This window comes from Notolepis coatsorum, assembly GCF_963971535.1.
Source record: "Notolepis coatsorum genome assembly, chromosome: 16".
NCBI classification, from domain to species: domain Eukaryota; kingdom Metazoa; phylum Chordata; class Actinopteri; order Aulopiformes; family Paralepididae; genus Notolepis; species Notolepis coatsorum.
Window position 1 is genome coordinate 81,133,891 of NC_140180.1, and position 19,796 is coordinate 81,153,686.

Below are 19,796 nucleotides of genomic sequence, written 5' to 3' on the forward strand. Positions count from 1 at the left end.
TCAGACAAATTGAACAGTAGACATAGGCCTGAACAGCCTGATCAGACAACATGGGTATACAGTACAGTGTATTATCAGTCGGTAAGCCCACTGTGACAGCACTGAGGACCCATTAAAGCATGGTGCTTATAGTAATACAATTAAATATGAAATACAATTTCAAGATGTCAAGGGCTAAGTTTCTTTTTGTAAATCAAATCAAATAAAATGTATTTGTAAGGCCCGACAACACACATTAATGTCCCCATGGGCCGGACACGTCTTCTTTAAACAAGGCAAGAAGAAACATCACAATAAATCAAGAACAAAACAAAAACACCATGAAATCCAAAAATAAAATGTAAAATAAATAAATGAATGAATGCAACACTGCCAGACATATCCCACGCGAAGGTAAGGAAAAACTCACTAAAAACCTAGCAATAGGAAAAAAGTACCACAGGCAATGTGGAGGAGAGAAACCTTATAGAAGGGCCTTTTGATTGATTGATTAATTGATTGAACATTTTATTAACAGATTGCAGAATGGGTACAATACAGTACGGCTCAATAAACACAAGGCGGGATCTCCCTTCTTAGATGTCGGTGATAGTAGTGTTGCCATATAACAGGCAGAACAGTTGGTAAGCATGTATATATGTGTAATGAAACACAAATAAGTACATGCAATAGCGACTGGGGTACATAAGAACATTTTGAAAGATTGAAAATAGAGCTGATGACGGATCCATTTGGGGTACGGGGCGGTGTAGAGAGGATCGCATCCTTCCGACCATCACCACGGGACGTCCACCACTCCGGTCATCACCACGAGACACGATCACTCACAGGGAGACAGGGAGACAGGGAGACAGGGAGACAGGGAGACAGGGACAGGCGTTAGACAGTTTGCGTATTTGTGATGGGTGGACATAGCAATAGATACATGATATGTGAATAGAATAGAAGTACATACTGTAACCTAGCAATGAACTAGTCTAGAACAGACATGGTTTAGACGTTGTAGGTCGGACAGAAGACGGTGATCCATGACCTCAATGGTGCACATAACCAATGTGGGGGTAGAACAGTCACTGCAATCTTTTTTTTTTAAACAATATGTTTATTGGTATTTAAAAAAAAATTGTCAGTTTTACAGCATCAGTTCAACAGTTCAACAACCATACAAAAGGAAATGCTGCCAACTGCCCCCTCCCCCCTCCCCGAGTTACAGAAAAATAGACACAAAATACCCCCCCCCCCCTGAAATAAAAATAAAAAAATCAATATAAACAAAAAGAAAACCTCTAGGCCAGACCCCCCTCCCCTCCCCCAGACTAGGACCTCAACAAATTCATTTTTTTTTTTTTTTTTTTTTTACACATTTTGAGAATTTAGTAAACCCAGTTACACCCGTCTAACAGGTGCCCACTGCCCATACTTCTATAGTCACTGCAATCTTGGCCATCACCCCGAGACATCCGCCACCTTGGTCAACACTACGAGACAACCACTCAGAGAGATGGGGGCAGGGGTTATAGAGTTCCCATGTTTGTAATATCATATTCTTCTATTCTGCTAAAGGCTCCATTGCATTTTTATTTTTCATGACTTTAAGGGGTTTTATATTTAAAAGAAACTCTCTATGAAATACACTGAACCTAGGTCCCACCTTCATATACTTTGACTTGTGTACATAACATTTTCCAAGAATAAGAATGTTATTGACCAGTCAATCATATTTGCTATTGTCAATGACTGTGCCAGTCACTATTTAGCTAGCTAGCTGGATATTATTCTCCCTCCGACAGATAGGCGGCGGTAGCGAACGCTCGCGACAGCAGCAGCGAGTTGACGACACGCACCAGCGGAGAACATTTACGTCGGCGCGCGCCTCGCTGGGTGATTGGCGAGGTAAGATGGCGGCGCCAGAGGAGCAAGAATTATCTCAGGCGCAGACGGAAAAACTCCTTCAATTTCAGGTTAGACAGCCTCCATTCGGCACAAACACGCTTCTATGTGATTCCCCACGCGTCACCTGGTCACCGTGGATGCAAAACCCATTGTTTATAACCGAAGACGAGGGTGTTGAAACGCCTTTTTTGCGGAGTCAACTTCGATAGCTTTAGTCCTGAACGTCGTTAGCTCGCGCTGTCACAGTCTAGCTAACCTGAAGTTAGCCGGGCTAGCTAGCTAAGCTAACGTTAGCTAAGCCAGCTAATGAACGGGTACGTTAGATACTAGGTGCTCTATAACTTGCTGATCAATAGTCACCTAAAGTTTGATAACAAAATGAGTTTGCTAACCCCAAACGTGTTGGCTTGCTATGGAACATTTAATAGGAATCGCGGACAGAATCGCTAACGCGAGCTATGCTGGTAGCTAACTCCAGATCGCCAACGTTAACGTGATGCCGTGTAATTGTTAGCAATGACTTTCGTTTTCTAATTTGTGTGACCTATGTGTGTTGACTACAATATAACTGTTAGCCTCCCATCCGTGCCCCACCGCACTAAGTTAACGAACCGTTGGCGAATCACAGATTAGTTGAGTTAACGTTAGTTAGTTGGCTATCCAACTTGGCTAAAGTGATGGTATTTTAATGAACTACTTCACGTGTAACGTTACGGTCGGGGTTAGGATTGAGATAACTGGACCTTATTATGTTGACTATGTCACAGTGGACTGGTCATTTAAAGCTATTACTGGGTTTTATATCTTGCAGCTGCTGAAATGGTTCATATTTAGCATCAATCGTTTTTTAACTGAATTAAAATAACAAAACACAATAGCTGTCACCTAACCTAATGTTAAAGCTGCTATAGATAACATTCAGCCGCTAGATGTCGCACTAGAGCAACATCATCTCATTTATCCAATCGGGTGCATTCCCCGTGGGGAAATGGGAAGTGGGGATGGGATACATGTAAACAACAACATTCATTTTGGACCCACACATTTTTTTTTAAATTATACTTTCATTAATCAATCATTCTTTGGGAGGAAAGGCAACATTTCAGCACCTTTCTAAAATCTCTGGATGTATTCTTTATTATATATTATTTTACATTTATTTTATAATTTTTTTTTATAAAGGATTACTCAACATAAAAATCCTTTAACCTTGAACCCTAAAGAACATACCAATGCAATCTATCTTGTCAGCCCACAAGAGGCTAGATTTAACATGCTCACTAATAATAAACTTGTTTTTAATGCTCTAGGTCGGAGTTAGGCCTACTGTCTGATTTGTTGACGTGATTCTTTCTGACAGGACCTGACTGGTTTGGAGTCCATGGACCAATGTCGTCGCACATTAGAGCAACATAATTGGAACATAGAGGTGAGAGCATTGAATTAATTATCCAAGCTCCTAGGGGCCTGTGCATAGTTCTACATAGCTGCCTGCTCAACCGTGTAGTATGATGTTGGGAGACTAGACCATAGGTCAGAAAACATGCAACCATGTAACATGTAAAGACGCATGAAGTCACTGATACAAATTATATTCAGTCTATATATATATATTTTTATGTCTGTCTGTGTTTTTTGTATTTTTGTTTGTTTTGTTTGTTTTTGTTTTTGCTGCCATTTTGGCCCGATCTTGCTTGAAAAGAGATCTTTGATCTCAAGTGACTACCTGGTAAAATAAAGGTAAAATAAAAAATATAATTCCAGCACTGTTTGTATGCAGCATTTCCTCAAACAGAAATGTCCTCACTTGTTTCCCTATTTTTTCTTTATCTCAAACGGAACTATACAATCTGATACATGACTGAATATATTATAGGGGTGTAACGGTACACAAAATCCACGGTTCGGTACGTACCTCGGTTTTGAAGTCATGGTTCTGTATGATTTTCGGTACAGTAAATCTGCTTAAACCCTGTGTTCTCGACAACGGAGTATGGTCGCAGATCTGCTGCTATAAAAACACCTATGGCGTTTGTTATTGCTTTGGCCCGGTCTGAATTAATAGCGAGATGCTGCTTGATTGCCACGGGGAGCTGGGTTTGGACTAGGGTCTGTTTCTTCCTTGTACCAGTGATATTCACATTCGGGTGATGCCGTTTCAAATGCGTGATAAAGTTTGCAATAAAGTTGAACAATGCCGGCACGTAGCCCCTTTCGTGACTGTGATGCAAGGCTTGCATCAGTCACGAAAGGGGCTAGCCGGCACGTAGCTTTAGTGCGATCCACCAGTCTTTGTCCATTACTGTCGTTAACTGGGAATCCGAAATTATCCCAAACGGGAGACTTGAATGTTGTGGGAGCATCTTCTAGCTCTGGCTGGTCAGTTAGTTTTGCACTTGCCATACTAAGGCTAATATGCTATGCCGAATTACAGCTATCGCTCAGTGTAGTTGCGTGGGATGAACAAACAACATCCGGTTAGTTTTGCACGTTATATTTGGGACGGGGGGATTTAAGTTACGCAAAAAAAGGTTCCGCACCATTGCAATCGTTCGGTGCACAGTGCGTACTGTACCGGAGGACCACATTGAGGCGGTACAGTACGTATTCGTATAATATATTATATACATGACTGGTTTGCCTCATATATATATATATATATATATATATATATATCTGTTTGAATATACATGCTTATAAATATAATCCTTCTTCTATATACCTACTTATACACCTGCATATAACCCATATAACTATATCATGTAAAATAATGCAGGACTAGAAATTGCGACCGAAATTGTATCGGTGCAACCTCAAAATATAATTGGGAGCATTCGTGCGAGTGCAAATAATTTTTCTCCTGCGACCCCCCCCCCCCCCCCCCCTCTCTGTCCATTAGCTAGTTTGTCACTCAGTATGTGCCTTGTGAGTTGACAGTGACCATTATAACCAATCAAACATGAGCTTGACGTTCTTACATTTAATGCTGATTTTAGATTGGTTAAGATTAGCCTTCAAGCCTCGCTGTCTTCTCTCATCCTGACCTACAGCAAGTTGTTGACGCACACACACGTTCACACACACTGCTCCCAGTGCTTGCATTGCCCATGCCCATGCCCCTCCCCCTCCCAGACCCGTGTAGTCACATCTCTCATTCGCTCTGAAGAGAGCAAGAGTGCAGCTCCTCTTTCAACATCACTTAACAAAATTACCCAGTAAACTATTCACTTAATGCACAAGGCGTTGTCTAACGTTATGTAGCTGGCTAGCTACTGATAGGCGCTCGTGTCAACGGCTGATTGATTGATTGAAAACTTTATTAACAGATTGCAGAATTGGTACAGTACAGCTCAATACATACAATTGTTAAGGGGATGCAGACCAGAGAGAGACTTTCGTCTTGTTTACATCAGGGTCCCCCATTTTCAATTCATCAAGGATCATCGAATGCGCATTCGTTTTTGCAGCTGTTGGCTAGCTAGCTAGCTAACGTTAGCAACTGTAGCTAGCTAATACTGACTACCTTTTAATTCGCAATGGAGTGGAGCTAACTAACTGTACAAATCGATGTGATTGGCTCAGACTGTATTTTGTACAGGTGGCTGTTGTGGATTCGGGTAGGTAGCCAGTAGCCACTTTCGTGACTGTGATGCACCGAGTGAATCCACTCGGTGCATCAGTCACAAAAGGGGCTAGGTAGCCAGCTAGCTGGCTGGCAGTTCATAGTGCAGTAGTGTGTATCTATGTACATTGATGATAAAGAGGGGATTCTCTCCTCCTAATGTACAGTCTCCTCCCCATCATATTTATGTTTTATGTTAAGATTTATGGGTAACAGTACTGTATATTTGCATATCGTATATGTCACAAATGTAACTATATACCTATATTGATTGATTGATTGAAAACTTTATTAACAGATTGCAGAATGGGTACAGTACAGCACACTGTACACTGTACATTAGAATATTGACAAAGCCATACTTGGTCATTTACTGTACATTGGAGGGGGTTGGGTTAGGACATTTGCAGGGGCCAGTTTTGAATTGCAGTCTCCCGTAGGTGTTTGAGTGTTTTTGAAAGTCCTTTACAGCTTTGGGTAGGGCGTTCCACATTGATGTGGCATAATTGTGAAACGTGTTTAGTCCCTTGTTTGAGCCGAATCTGGGTTTAGGACCGCCGCTGCTATGAACTAGACTATTAAATTTTTTTTTTTTTTTATCATTTCATTTGGGCTGGGGTGCTTAACACAATCCCGCCCAAGCACGGATATATCCGGCTTTCGAATCCATGCTTAAAGGACAGAAGGACGGATATATCCGTGCCAAGTTGTTTTGGCTTTTATTCCATTTTAATAACTTATTCAAGGTCGCCGAGCTGCACTGCAGATGTACCCTACTCTTTGAATTCGCCAAAGTGCATTACCGGCCAGATCCTCTTAGGGGTGCTGTCGCGATAATGCAGTGTGCCCTGTGGCTGAACGGTGCATTATTTTTTTTGACTTTCAATTAGGGCTGGGCGATAAAACGATAACGATAACTATCGCGATAAATTATTTCCTCGAAATAAACATGAAACGTGGTCGCAAAGTTTTGATATATCGATTTTCCAAGCTTGGCTCCGTTCAGCCTCGGCTCAGCACACTCACTAACAACAACCAACGTTACGTGATGACGTGTTTACGCACAACAGCTAACAACAGCTAACAACCAATCAGTGAAGGAGATGGCAGAGAGCGAAGTAGACCCGGAAGGAGGTAGGACTCACTCAACAACAAGGCTTGCTAGGCTAATTAGCTTGCACGGCGATGTTTTATATATTTATGTGCCGAGTATGTGTGTGGCGTGAATTCTGAGGCCACGTTTATAGTAGTGTGGGTATACAGTGGACGTCGTTGCAATGTATTGTGGCGGAAGAGAGTATTTTAGTGTCATATTTAGCACATTGTCATGGAATACACCGCTTAGAAGCAACCGGCTGGCTCGGATAACTAGCTTGCACAGCGATGTTTTATATATTTACGTGGCGAGTATGTGTGTGGCGTGAATTCTGAGGCCACGTTTATAGTAGTGTGGGTATACAGTGGACGTCGTTTCAATATATTGTGGCGGAAGAGAGTATTTTAGTGTCATATTTATTACATTGTCATGAGATATTCCGCTTGTCGGCTAACTGCTAACGTGCGCGGACTGATGACGACATCAACTCGACTCGAGACATTCGCAGCAGCATAAGAAGTTAATTAAACTTGACAGACATTATATCGACGATAATTATCGATATCGAATTATATGAAAATAATTTTATAATTTTATCGCGATAACGTTTTTGGTCATATCGCCCAGCCCTACTTTCAATGGAGTTTTCAGTTAGCTGGATTCTGGATGTGCAGCCTGTAGCTTGGAATACATTTTGGATTTCACTATGCAATAAGGGATTTATCATCAGCCAATGGACATATCGATCTACCAGATGGCGATCGATAACGGGGAAATGCTCGGGGGTAGGCTTGGACGGTATACCAGGGTATTTCGAGATCCCGCCGGTATGATTCTCAATACCGTGATGTCACAGACTGCTATTACACTGACACTGAGTTGATTGTAGTGCACAGCACGCGCCAGCAGAGCAGGGCTGTACAGTGCGAGATATATATCGCACGTGCTACAGCAACATCCGTCTGTGCGATGAATGGATTTACTTCAGTAGCACTGGTGCGATAGGCATTCGGTTCATATAGATACTCTTATTTTTAAAATCCTGTCGTGGGTCTCATTTCTGCCCAAGCGCAGCTCCAGCTATAATATCTATGGCTCCGACAGCTAGCAACGCTCAGTTCGTTTCGATACTCTTATTTTGAAAATCCTGTGTCGTGACTCATATCCGCTCTACAGCACACAGCAGTAGCGTCTGGAACGCGGACATTGAAACAGAGCACGGATGCGACTCAAAACAAATCCCTGCTGTTTTATTCCACAACGGGTCAAATGCATATAACATGCTTTGCATTCCTCGCCATTCCTTTATGACCACGTCGTGTTAAAGTCCGAAATTAACGTTACGTTAGCATAAGCTATAGGCTTGGGCGGTATGACGGTATTAAGGTATACCGGGGTATTTAGAAATACAGTTTCTATAACAGTGAAACAGAGTTTTGAGTGTAGTGCACACACGCGCCAGCAGAGGGCGTGACCGCTCTAGTGGAGCGAGTGGGTCACAACGGTGTTCACGTTTTACGGTAATGTTGCGACAGTGCTGTGAAAATACCGTAAAGCGTTGTGACGAGAGCAGTGTTGTTGTGGAGCAAGCAAATAATCCGTCTCTTATTATATGTGAACTAACGACTACAAGGTTTACACAACAGCCCCCACCTAGGGCTGGGCGATATGGCCTAAATATGATATCACGATATTTTCTGACCTTTCGGCGATACACATCACAATGTTTTTCTTTTTTTCCCAAACAATTCATTATGAGGCTTACCAAGATAGTATTTGAGTTTGCAAGCTAACATTAAAGACAAAATAAAATACCCATGCATTTAGTATTTTTATATTATATATTAGATTTAGATTATTGGATTATTAGATTATATATTGCATATATTTAGCAATGAGATATTATATGATTTAGATATGAAATATGATTAATTGAAAATGGGGGACCCTGATGTAAACAAGACAAAAGTCTTTCTCTGGTCTGGATCCCCTTAACAATTGTATGTATTGACTGTACTGTACCCATTCTGCAATATGTTAATACAGTTTTAAATCAATCAATCAATCAATAACATTTTAGCATTTTTATGAAACTACTGTATATTTGTATGTCTCTAAATGTTTTGATGAATTGAAAATGGAGGACCCTTATGTAAAAAAGCCGAAAGTCTTTTTCTGGTCTTCATCCTCCAGTCCACTGTTGTTGTATTGAGCTGTACTGTATTACCCATTCTGCAATCTGTTAATAAAGTTCTCATTCATTCAATCATTCAGCCGGCAACAGAATAATTTTGATTGACAGTCGAGTCTGCCAATAACGTCCCGCCCTGCTGTTCTTAGCACCAATCGGCAAGCGCTATTCGTTTTTTACTTTCCAGAATGTGATTTTGACGAGAGCTCAACAACAGCAACAACGTTAGCTCGCCGCGGCCGACGAGTTAGATTACCAGCGCACCGCAGCATGACTAAACGAGACAATGGTTTTACTGCAACGAATGTGATAATAAAAGCCTTTCCATACATCTGTCTAATTGAAAACTTTATTAACAGACAGCAGAATGGGCACAACTCAGCACGGGCTGAGATATGAACGAGTAATGCTTGCTATCTATGTCGTCCTCGGACGTTGCTATGTTCGGGTAAATACGCTGATGTTATTGAACGTGTAACTATATAACGTCAATGCCACAAAACGAATGCCTTTGTTAATCATAAGTAGTAACTTTGATGCAGTAGTGTGTGTGTGTGGGGGCGGTGTTGTTCAAAAGTTTGAACGTGTGGACCAGATTGACGCGACACAATCCTCTTGGTCAAAACATCACGATATCCACGATACGTTAAAGTGTATCGTTAATGAACTGTACCCGATATTTATATAATATCGTCATATCGCCCAGCCCTACCCCCACCCGCCTTTTTATTGTATTTGTACCGTCCTGTACTATCCGCTGTCAGCTGTTTATCTCTCTCTGTGAGCTACCGAGCTTGAATAACTAGCGTTAGCTCACGTTAAGTAGCGTTAGCTCTGCGGCTAATCTTAGATTACCCTGAACTAAATCAATGACTAGGTTATAAAGCATTCGAGTAGTTTTCACTGCACATAGAAGTAGCCAAACAACGGGAGCATTTCGGGAGCATATCACCAAAACCCAGGCAATTTCTAGCCCTTAAAGGGGAACTCCAACATTTTGGGAAATTAGCTTATTTAACATCTTCCCTGGAGTTAGACAAGAAGATACATACCTTTTTTGTCTCTGTGCGTGCATTTTAGCTTTGGGAATAGACGCTCCGTTAGCATAGCTTAGCTTCATCACTGGAAGTGAGGCAGGACAGTAGCCTTACAGTGCCTTACAGTGTATTGCAAGGTCTGACATTGACCAAACTTGATATGCATGACCTTGGTGGGTTCTAGGTCAACTCCTGAAAAGGGGGTTAATGTCAGACCTTGCAATCAAAAGTTAGGGGGCGCACTGAAATTATGGCAAGGGTTATTAGCCCCCTAACTTTTGATTGCAAAGTCTGACATTGACCCCCTTTTCAGGAGTTGACCTAGAGCCCACCAATGTCATGCATATCAAGTTTGGTCGATGTATCGCGGCTTGTTCTACGTGAGATGTAGTAAATTACTATATCGTGAACATCGAGTATATGTTGTCGTGGCTGATATGAGACTTGCTTTAGTGCAGAGCGTTCCTCTCATTTCATTATAGACAGACCAGCGCGGACCTTAAATTACATGCAATTGTAATTTCATTACACAGACCAGCGCGGACCTTCAATGACATGCAATGGGCTAACGTTAGCTGCTAAGTTAAACCATAATAGGCTAAGCAAAGCGGACTCCACGACACTAGTTCCATTCGTGGGAAAAGGGGGTGCGTTATAGTGACGACGCTTGACAACAGAGGTTTAAAGATAACTTCATATTTATTAGTTATTCGTATCTTGCATCCAGTTTCAATCGCCGTGTGTTCAACTTCCTGTGTTTACATTCGAGTGTGACATCATCGCCTACGGCAGCTTATACGCTCAAAACGCAAACGCGCTCTCTTAGGGCTGGGCGATATGGAAAAAAATCATATCGCGATAACGATATGATAATTTTATTTTATTTCTCGATATCGATAATTATCGAATTGTTATAAGTATTAAAAAAAAAAAAAAAATGTTTTAACAACAGATGTATGTTTATTTTGCAGCAATTCTTTGTCATTGCCGCCATCTTTAGTGTTACATCCCCTCACACTCCAGTTCTCAGGCTGCAGCTTGTTTAAAAGCTAAAGTAAACCGGCTTCTCTGCTGGCTGTGGCTCCAGAGGAGTTGAACAGTTCTGGCTCTGCTAGTTTATTTTCGATCTTTTGGCGCTTTTTTGGTGGACAAACCACCACACATGTGCACTGTGACTCGTGACTGGAGTCTAGTTCTGCTAGCACACATAGCCTACTGTGTACAGACGGTTTCAAAATGTATTTTAAATTAGAAAGCAAACAAAATAAATGGACAAGAGAAAAAGAAATCTGAATTTGGTCAGTATTGTCATTTGGACAAGCAAAGCCATTACTTTAAGTTGCAGGCAAGAAAGACAAGTCTGTCCACTGTCTCTGGTTTTAAAACTGCCCTGTTGCAGGTAAAAAAAAAAAAAAACGGTTTTTCGATTTTATTTATTTCGATATTCGATATCGATTATTAAAATATATCGCGATATTTATCGTTATCGTTATATCGCCCAGCCCTACGCTCTCTCTCTCTCAGACAGAGAGAGAGAGATACACGGAGCACTGTGTAAACAGCTGCGTGTGTGAAATAACCAAGTTCTCTCTCTCTCTCTCTCTCTCTCTCTCTCTCTCCTCTCTTTTTTTTTAGTGGCCAAACGTTACAGTATAAATACTAGTTGATGATATAAACATTTCATTATCTGAAATATTCTAAAATCATTAAGTCTGCTATAAGCCATTATCCCTTTGTAAGGCTTTGTGTGTGATTATTATTTTCTCACAGTAGTGTGTAATATATATATATACATATATTAGGGGTGCACCGATGTATCGGTCGGGTATCGGTATCGGCCGATAAGTGCCTTGTTGACTGAAATCGGCCGATAAGCTCGAATGTGCCGATGGCAGTAGCCGATAAATATCCATCAATTTGTGTAGCGTCAAGACGCAAAAAAGTTCACTTGCGACCTGCACAACGCTGTCCCCAGTCCCCCCCACACACACACACACACAAGCTACTGCATCAAAGTTACTACTTATGATTAACAAGGCATTCGTTTTGTGGCATTAACGTTATATAGTTAGTGTTACACGTTCAATAACATCAGCATATTATTTACCCGAACGTAGCAAGCGTTCATACTAGCTCAGTTCCTTCCGTTGCTCACAGAGCCCTGAGTTTTACCCATTCTGCAATCTGTTAATAACGTTTTCAATCAGACACATGTATAGAAAGGCTTTGTTTTATTATAACATTAGTTGCAGTAAAATCATTATGCCTTATTTAAGTCATCCTGCGGAGCTAAAAGCTAAACGTCAGCCGTGTTGTTGTTGTTGTAGAAAACCTCGTCAACTCAAAATCAATGGTGGACAAAAGCCGAAGTAAAAAATGTATACCGCTTGCCGATTGGTCGTAACAGCAGAGGCGGGTGCAAGCGGTGTGTGACGTAATTGGCAGAATCGACTGTCAATCAAAATTTCATTGGTTGAGACAATAGTTTCTAGCTGCAGCCCAGCAGGTAGACCATGCTGGGAGAACTAGTATCTAGGTGCAGCCCTGCAGAACTTACTGGGAGAGAGATAGTGCTATTTCTTGATGTTTCCTTTTTGTAAGTAAAGAGGCCTATGTTCATATCGGTGAGCACAATTTGTAACACAAATATACAGTAGTTTCATAAAAAAAATATATATTATATATTACAATTTTTTTTTCTTTTTTTTTATTAAAAAAAAAAATTGTTGCCACAAATATCGGAATCGGTATCGGCCGATTGTGTTAGTTGAACAATCGGTATCGGTGGCAAATTTTCATATCGGTGCATCCCTAATATATGTGTGTGTGTGTTTGGCTAAAGTGGATAGAAAACACAGTACTGTGCAAAAGTCTTAGGCACCCAATCTCTGTTTTTATATAAATTGTCTTAGATGTAAATCTTTTTTTATTAGTGTGTCAGTAGACTACTCTTTGTACATTTTCATTTAATTATTTTTTAAAGCATCTTCATGGTTTAATAATGGAAACATATTTTGCAGGGACTTATTATAATCATCATATTGGCGTGACTGTATGCATCAAAGGGTTAAATCAAGCATTTTTAAGTGCTTTAGAGGAAATGTCAAAATATCGCGATATATATCGTGTATCGTGATATGGCTAACGTTATAGTAGTACCTGGATGGTGTGGGGGTAACTGGCTACCGTTACAGGAGCTCACGTTGATACCTGGATGGTGCGGGGTAACTAGCTACCGTCCCGGGAGCTAACGTTGATACCTGGATGTAGGGGTGGACGGTATGGTCTAAAATGTATATCACGGTATAATTTGAAGCATAGACGGTAACGGTATATATCACGGTATCAGTGTTTCCGTTAGAATAATTTTTTTTGCCTGATAGGCAGGCTATATAAAGAATGACATCCTCAAGGCATGTAGATTTATATTTTAACTTAAAACTAGGCTACTTTTGCGTATAAAGTCATTATATTCCAAATAAAATAAGTCCCGAGTCCGTGCTGCTCCCATTGCAAACAGCAGGGCTGGATGCTGTATTTGGCTAGAAGCATATGTAGCTGCAGAGCCGCAGAGCCAGCGGCGCTTTCAGGTCTGGTCACAGCTTTCAGCCGTTGGGTGGGGGGGCGCTGTTGAGCGGGCCTGTGACCAGACCTGAAAGCGCTGCATGCTATTCGCAAATCCACTGCTGCAGCCGTCCTCCCGCTGCAGCCGTCGTTATCATAACACTACACGCATATCATAATGTTTACAGCAAACTGTAGTTGATCACCAGGTATGTTTTATTAACGTAGAATAATTCATATAAGAAAAACGATAGGGACATCTCTTACCTTTCTCCTCTGGTTAAAAATGCCAGGAACTGAAATTGAAACTTGCTGTGCGCCTCGGTGATATGTGTTTACTATGAAATGACAATTGCGTGTTGACTCCTAAATAACTTTTTCCAGTTTGCACATATCTATTATCTATGACTAATTCTATCTATTTTTAGGGGCAAATGCGATTGAAATAGTCGCGCTGTGGTTACATGACGTCATTGCTATTTTAGAGCTGCTCTACCGGTTACACGGTATAGTCAAAATCCATACCGTAGAGCAAATTAATACCGTTTATACCGTATACCGTTTATACCGTCCACCCCTACCTGGATGGTGTTAACTAACTAGCTACCGTTCCTGGAGCTCACGTTGATACCTGGATGGTGCTAACTAACTAGCTACCGTCCCGGGAGCTAACGTTGATACCTGGATGGTGTTAACTAACTAGCTACTGTTCCTGGAGCTCACGTTGATACCTGGATGGTGCTAACTAACTAGCTACGGTCCCGGGAGCGCACGTTGATACCTGGATGGTGCTAACTAACTAGCTACCGTTCCGGGAGCTCACGTTGATACCTGGATGGTGCTAACTAACCCCCAGACCCCCCTAGAGGAACAGCACTGCTGCTGAATTTTTTTCAGGGGAAACACTGCTCATACTGTACCATGTGGTTGAGCATAGTAGAGGTTGGGTATACCAGTTAGGGTCTACAGTGATGCAATATCAATCGTACAAATATAACCTAGAAAAGAGAAAGTTACATGTCTGTTACACAAGTTTGAAAAAGGAAGACAAAACAATACTCCTAAATATCCCTTTATCTCTGTTTAGCAGCACATTTGCTCCCTGGGAAAACATTTTATTGTGGAAACTGCTTTGTTTCTTATACAACTCTGTTACCCACCATGGTGGCAATTTGTAGGGGTGGGGGGAAATATTGATACGTAGTAGTATCGCGATACTTTGCGTGGCGATACTGTATCGATACAGGGATGCCAAGTATCGATATTTAATCATTTATAAAAAAATAAATTTTTTTGTTTTTTTGTATAAGGAGTTGTTCATTTCAATACCTGTAATAGTACAGTAGTCCACACGCACACATGTGCATTCAGTTAAGTTGGAATATGACTAATACAAACAGTTAAGTTTGTCAGGTACATGCAACACAGATTACAGTGTTTACATCTGTCTGCTTGAGAAAAAACCATGTTCTGCAATACAAATTATTGAAGTGAGATGAACAGACTGAACTTTATTTTATTAGATAAAACATGTTGACAAAGTTTTACTTTGCAGTTGAAAAAAGGTAATAAATCGCAATATATCGCAATATTAATATCGCAATACTCAGCATATTGCAATATATTTAGTATCGCAATACTATCGTATCGTGACTCAAGTATCGTGATAGTATCGTGAGGCCTCTGGTGATTCCCACCCCTAGCAATTTGTCTTTGGCCACAGTGAACATGAAACAAAAAGCATTTAAGAAACATTTAAAAGCATACACACTGTACAGATCAATAATTCATATGCAATTTACAAGGCTTATTGCACTTGGAATAAACAACCTCTTATATTTATAGGCTATCTTTGTAGCCCATGGCACCCTATAGCTTCTAAAAGGCAACATATCAAACTGGGGGAACAGAGGCTATGAGCCATCAACCTTACAACATTTAGTGGAAACTGAATGTTTTGAAAGGTCTCACCGTCCCTCTTCTTTGGTGTACCGCTTTGGTGCATGCAGGCTCAAAATCAGTACCACATTGTTTTTAAACAGCATTTGTGCATGCGTGCCTTCTCCTGGCCCTTTCTTGACCCAGTTGTTGTAGCCTAGTCAGTACATCGTTAACTTGATAAAATAGCCTAAATAAAGGTATTCAAAATGGTCTTCAATCCATATCCCTGAAAACAAATATATATTAATAGAGTGAATGGCCTAAATAAAATAGGGACAACTTTGAACCTACATCATGATTTTTAGCTTCCATTCCAGTCACCCTCATTGGGTATTAACCTCTTAAGCCCGATCGTTCCGGTACAAGTTTTGTTTTACGTCATAAATAGATCAATACAGTCTGTATCAAACAGTCAAAGTGTATATTTCCAGCACTACGTTTATTTACCAATGATTTTAAGTGTTATTAGCTGAATATGAGCTTATAAAAATCTCTGCACATTGTACCGGAAAATGGACGATTTGAACACGGGAAGAAGAATCACTCATGACTAGGGATGTCCGATATTATCGGTCTACCAATATTATCAGCCGATATCGGCATTAAAATGTGATATCGGAAAATATCTGTATTTTTTATTTTTTTTTTACATTTCTATAGAAATGATGTCCGATATTATCAGCCTACCGATATTATCGGCATTAAGATGTGATATCGGTTGATATCGGTATCGGAAATTAAGAGTTGGACAATATCGGTATATCGGTATCGGTAAAAAAGCCAATATCGAGCATCCCTACTCATGACATTGTTTTAGTCCTAAGAAAGAGGAGACCCAGGGCTTACTCTAACCAGCTCACACCAGCCCCAGTCAAAGCTACAGCCGCTTGACATGAAAAAAAAAAAAACATTAATGCGAAAATCGTGATTATATCTCACAGATCGAACAAACCTGAACGTTATTGCCATAAAATACAACGCATATTGTTATTATCTACCTTTCTGTGAACGTTTAGAGAAAAAAAATCTGGTCAAAAATGTATCGCCGGCAGGTGTGTCTGATCGCACTGAAACAGTGTCAGTGGGCTTGATTGCTCCAGCTGCGAAAAACAATAATCACCGGTGGTTATGGAAAAATAATTCACCGCTGTCGGGGGCTATTGACCAATCACAATCAAGCATTTCGGCAAATGTTAAAACGCCATGTAATAAACAAAAGTAACTGTACTTAAAGTAGATTTCATTCAGTCTTTGCTGCCCTGTAATGGGCGTCTGATGGTACTAAATCCAGATTTTACTCTGCCATTGGAAAGAGGAGATTTAGCCTGATCCATAGATGTATGACCTGGCCATAGTAAGGTCATTTATAGGCCTGATAATCTATATTTCAAATTGCATGTGTCCGGATGGCAAAATTCAGCACTGTATCTACAAAAAAAAACGAAGTCACCTGCCCTTTGTTCATTTGCTTAGAGTTTTAGTTAGGGATGCACCGATATGAAAATTGGCCACCGATACCGATACCGATTGTTCAACTAACACTATCGGCCGATACCGATACCGATATTTGTATATTTGTATATAAGTATTTGTAAAAAAAAATATTTTTTTTTAAATTTAAAAAAAATTTTTTTTTATGAAACTACTGTATATTTGTATGTGTATGTTTGCATTTGTAGGCCTCTTTACTTACTTAAAAAAGGAAACATCAAGAAATATGTTTATGGTATCACTATCTCTCTCCCAGTATCGTCTGGCGGCCTGCAGAGGGATACTATTTTCTCAACCAGAGCTTTCAACCAATGCAATGGAACCATTCTGGCGGCCTGCAGCGGGATACTATTCTCTCAACCAGAGCTTTCAACCAATGCAATGGAACCATTTTGATTGACAGTCGATTCGGCCAATTACGCCACACCGCTAGCACCCACCTCCTGCTGTTCTTACCACCAATCGGCAAGCGTTTATTCATTTTCTACTTTCGGGCATGCCGCCATTGATCTGCTTGCGACTCACTCGAGAGCACATCACAACAAACTTAACGTAGCTAATACCTTAGCTGCCCGGCCCGCCGACCAGCGCTCCACAGCATGACCAAATGAGACATAATGATTTTACTGCAACAAATGTTATAATAAAACAAAGCCTTTCTATACATTTGTCTGGTTGAAAACTTTATTAACAGATTGCAGAATGGGTAGTTTGGTACGGAATGAGCAACGGAATGGAACTGGCCTTGCTTACTTGCTGTGTTCGGGTAAATAATATGCTGATGTTATATTGAACGTGTAACACTAACTATATAACGTTATTAACTAACTAGCTACCGTACCGGGAGCTCACGTTGATGCCTGGATGGTGCTAACTAACTAGCTACCGTATCGGGAGCTCACGTTGATGCCTGGATGGTGCTAACTAACTAGCTACCGTACCGGGAGCTCACGTTGATGCCTGGATGGTGCTAACTAACTAGTAGTGGCTAGTTGGGTACGGAATGAGCAACGGGATGGAACTGAGCTATGAACGGACTCGGAGTAATGCCTTGCTGCTATGGGTAATAATAATATGCTGATGTTATTGTCCGTGTAACACTAACTATATAACGTTAATGCCACAAAACGAATGCCTTGTTAATCATAAGTAGTTACTTTGATGCAGTAGCTTGTGTGTGTGTGTGGGGGACGGCGGGCGTTGTGCAGGTAGGTCGCAAGTGAATTATTTTTTTTTGCCTTTTGACGCTACACAAATTGATGGGTTATTTATCGGCGACTGCTATCGGCACATTTGAGCTTATAGGCCGATAGCAGTCAACAAGGCACTTATCGGCCGATACCGATACCCGACCGATATATCGGTGCACCCCTAGTTTTAGTACACTTGATCTCAAGAAGGTGCTGAATGAGCTCAGACTCAGTGGCTTTTGATCATTGTTAGCATGGTGCTATTCACAGTCAAAGATGAAAAAAAAAAAACAGAATAATAATTTATATTTTACTTTGGTTCATTACAATTTACTCAAGCATAGTAACAGACACAATATATCTGACACTGGGAAATGGGAATACATTCCCTGAGGTCCATAGATGTCCCGAGATACCAAGAACATGCAAATGGACCTTGTAGCAATTCTTCATTTACTTGGGTATGTTCTTTTAGGCACATATGGTTATGTTAGAGTATTATGTTGTTTATTACTGAATAGTAGCAATAATTACTGTTGGTATTTGCTCCCATACATCTGTCCTGCTTTCCCTGCTATAATCCTCTTCCAAAAGTACTCTTTAAAGGGGAACTATTTTACTATTTCTTTCACTATTTGGGCACTTTTACACAATTCCTGTGAGTCTATGGAACACCTCTGTAATATATATATATTTTTTATAAATTGTTTTGTATTTCTAATCAAGTCCTCAAAAACAGCATTTTTCTACCTCAAGATCTCGAGCTGTTTTGAGCCTGGGCTCCTAAACCACTGCGCAGCGTCGTCTTCGCCTGAACATTAACATGCAGCGGTGTCTTTATGACATCACATATCGCGCACATTTTCAGATGACTCAGTTCAGTGAGGGTGAATATTGTGAGAGGAGAATTGGAAGAATGCGCCAATATGAGAATTTTGAGACATAGATCATATTAATATAAGTTCACATAGCTAGGAAACAATGCTAAACACTCAAAAAGGCCATTTATAAGATAGTTCCCCTTTAATGTAGCCAGCCGCGATGAACCATGCAGCGTTTGTTAACGTTCATGTGTTGGCTAGGGATGCACCGATATGAAAATTTGCCACAGATACCGATTGTTCAACTAACACAATCGGCCGATACCGATAAAATATATATTTTTTTAATTTAATTTAATTTTTTAATTTTATGAAACTACTGTGTATTTGTATGTCTCTATATGTTTTGATGAATTGAAAATGGAGGACCCTTATGTAAAAAAGCCGAAAGTATTTTTCTGGTCTTCATCCTCCAGTCCACTGAGCTGTACTGTACCCATTCTGCAATCTGTTAATAAAGTTTTCAATCAATCAGACAAATGTATAGAAAAGCTTTTATTATAACCATATAACAAAAAATTATATTTATGAAAATGTTTTAGCCCTATGCTTGACTATTATTTTAGGCATGGCAACAAATAAAATAATAATAATAAAATGAATAAATAAAATATTAAATAAATAAATAGGCTACACGTCTCTCTTTTTGTGTTACAAATTGTGCTCACCGATATGAACATAGGCCTCTTTACTTTCTTAAAAAAGGAAACATCAAGAAATATGTTTATGGTATTAATTCCACCATGCCATGTGTGTTTTTATTTTATAATGCTCATGAGTCATGATTATTGCTGAAGTCTGAGTCATACAATACTCACTGGCTTTCATAACAGACTAACTTGTCTTGCTCAAGACTTGTCTATTAGTTTTAATAAGAGAGCACTATCTCT

At 40.3% G+C, this 19,796-nt stretch overlaps 1 protein-coding gene across 1 annotated transcript in view; it reads left to right on the top strand.

Moving 5' to 3' along the window:
* Positions 1-1,881: 1,881 nt before the first annotated feature.
* Positions 1,882-19,796, top strand: part of faf2 (Fas associated factor family member 2) — a 59,133-nt gene continuing 41,218 nt past the window's right edge. Inside the window, exons 1-2 of the mRNA XM_084332381.1 lie at positions 1,882-1,961; positions 3,254-3,322. Coding sequence (XP_084188507.1) covers positions 1,899-1,961; positions 3,254-3,322 — 132 coding nt within the window. The 5' untranslated portion in view covers positions 1,882-1,898. The remainder of the gene's footprint in view (positions 1,962-3,253; positions 3,323-19,796) is intronic.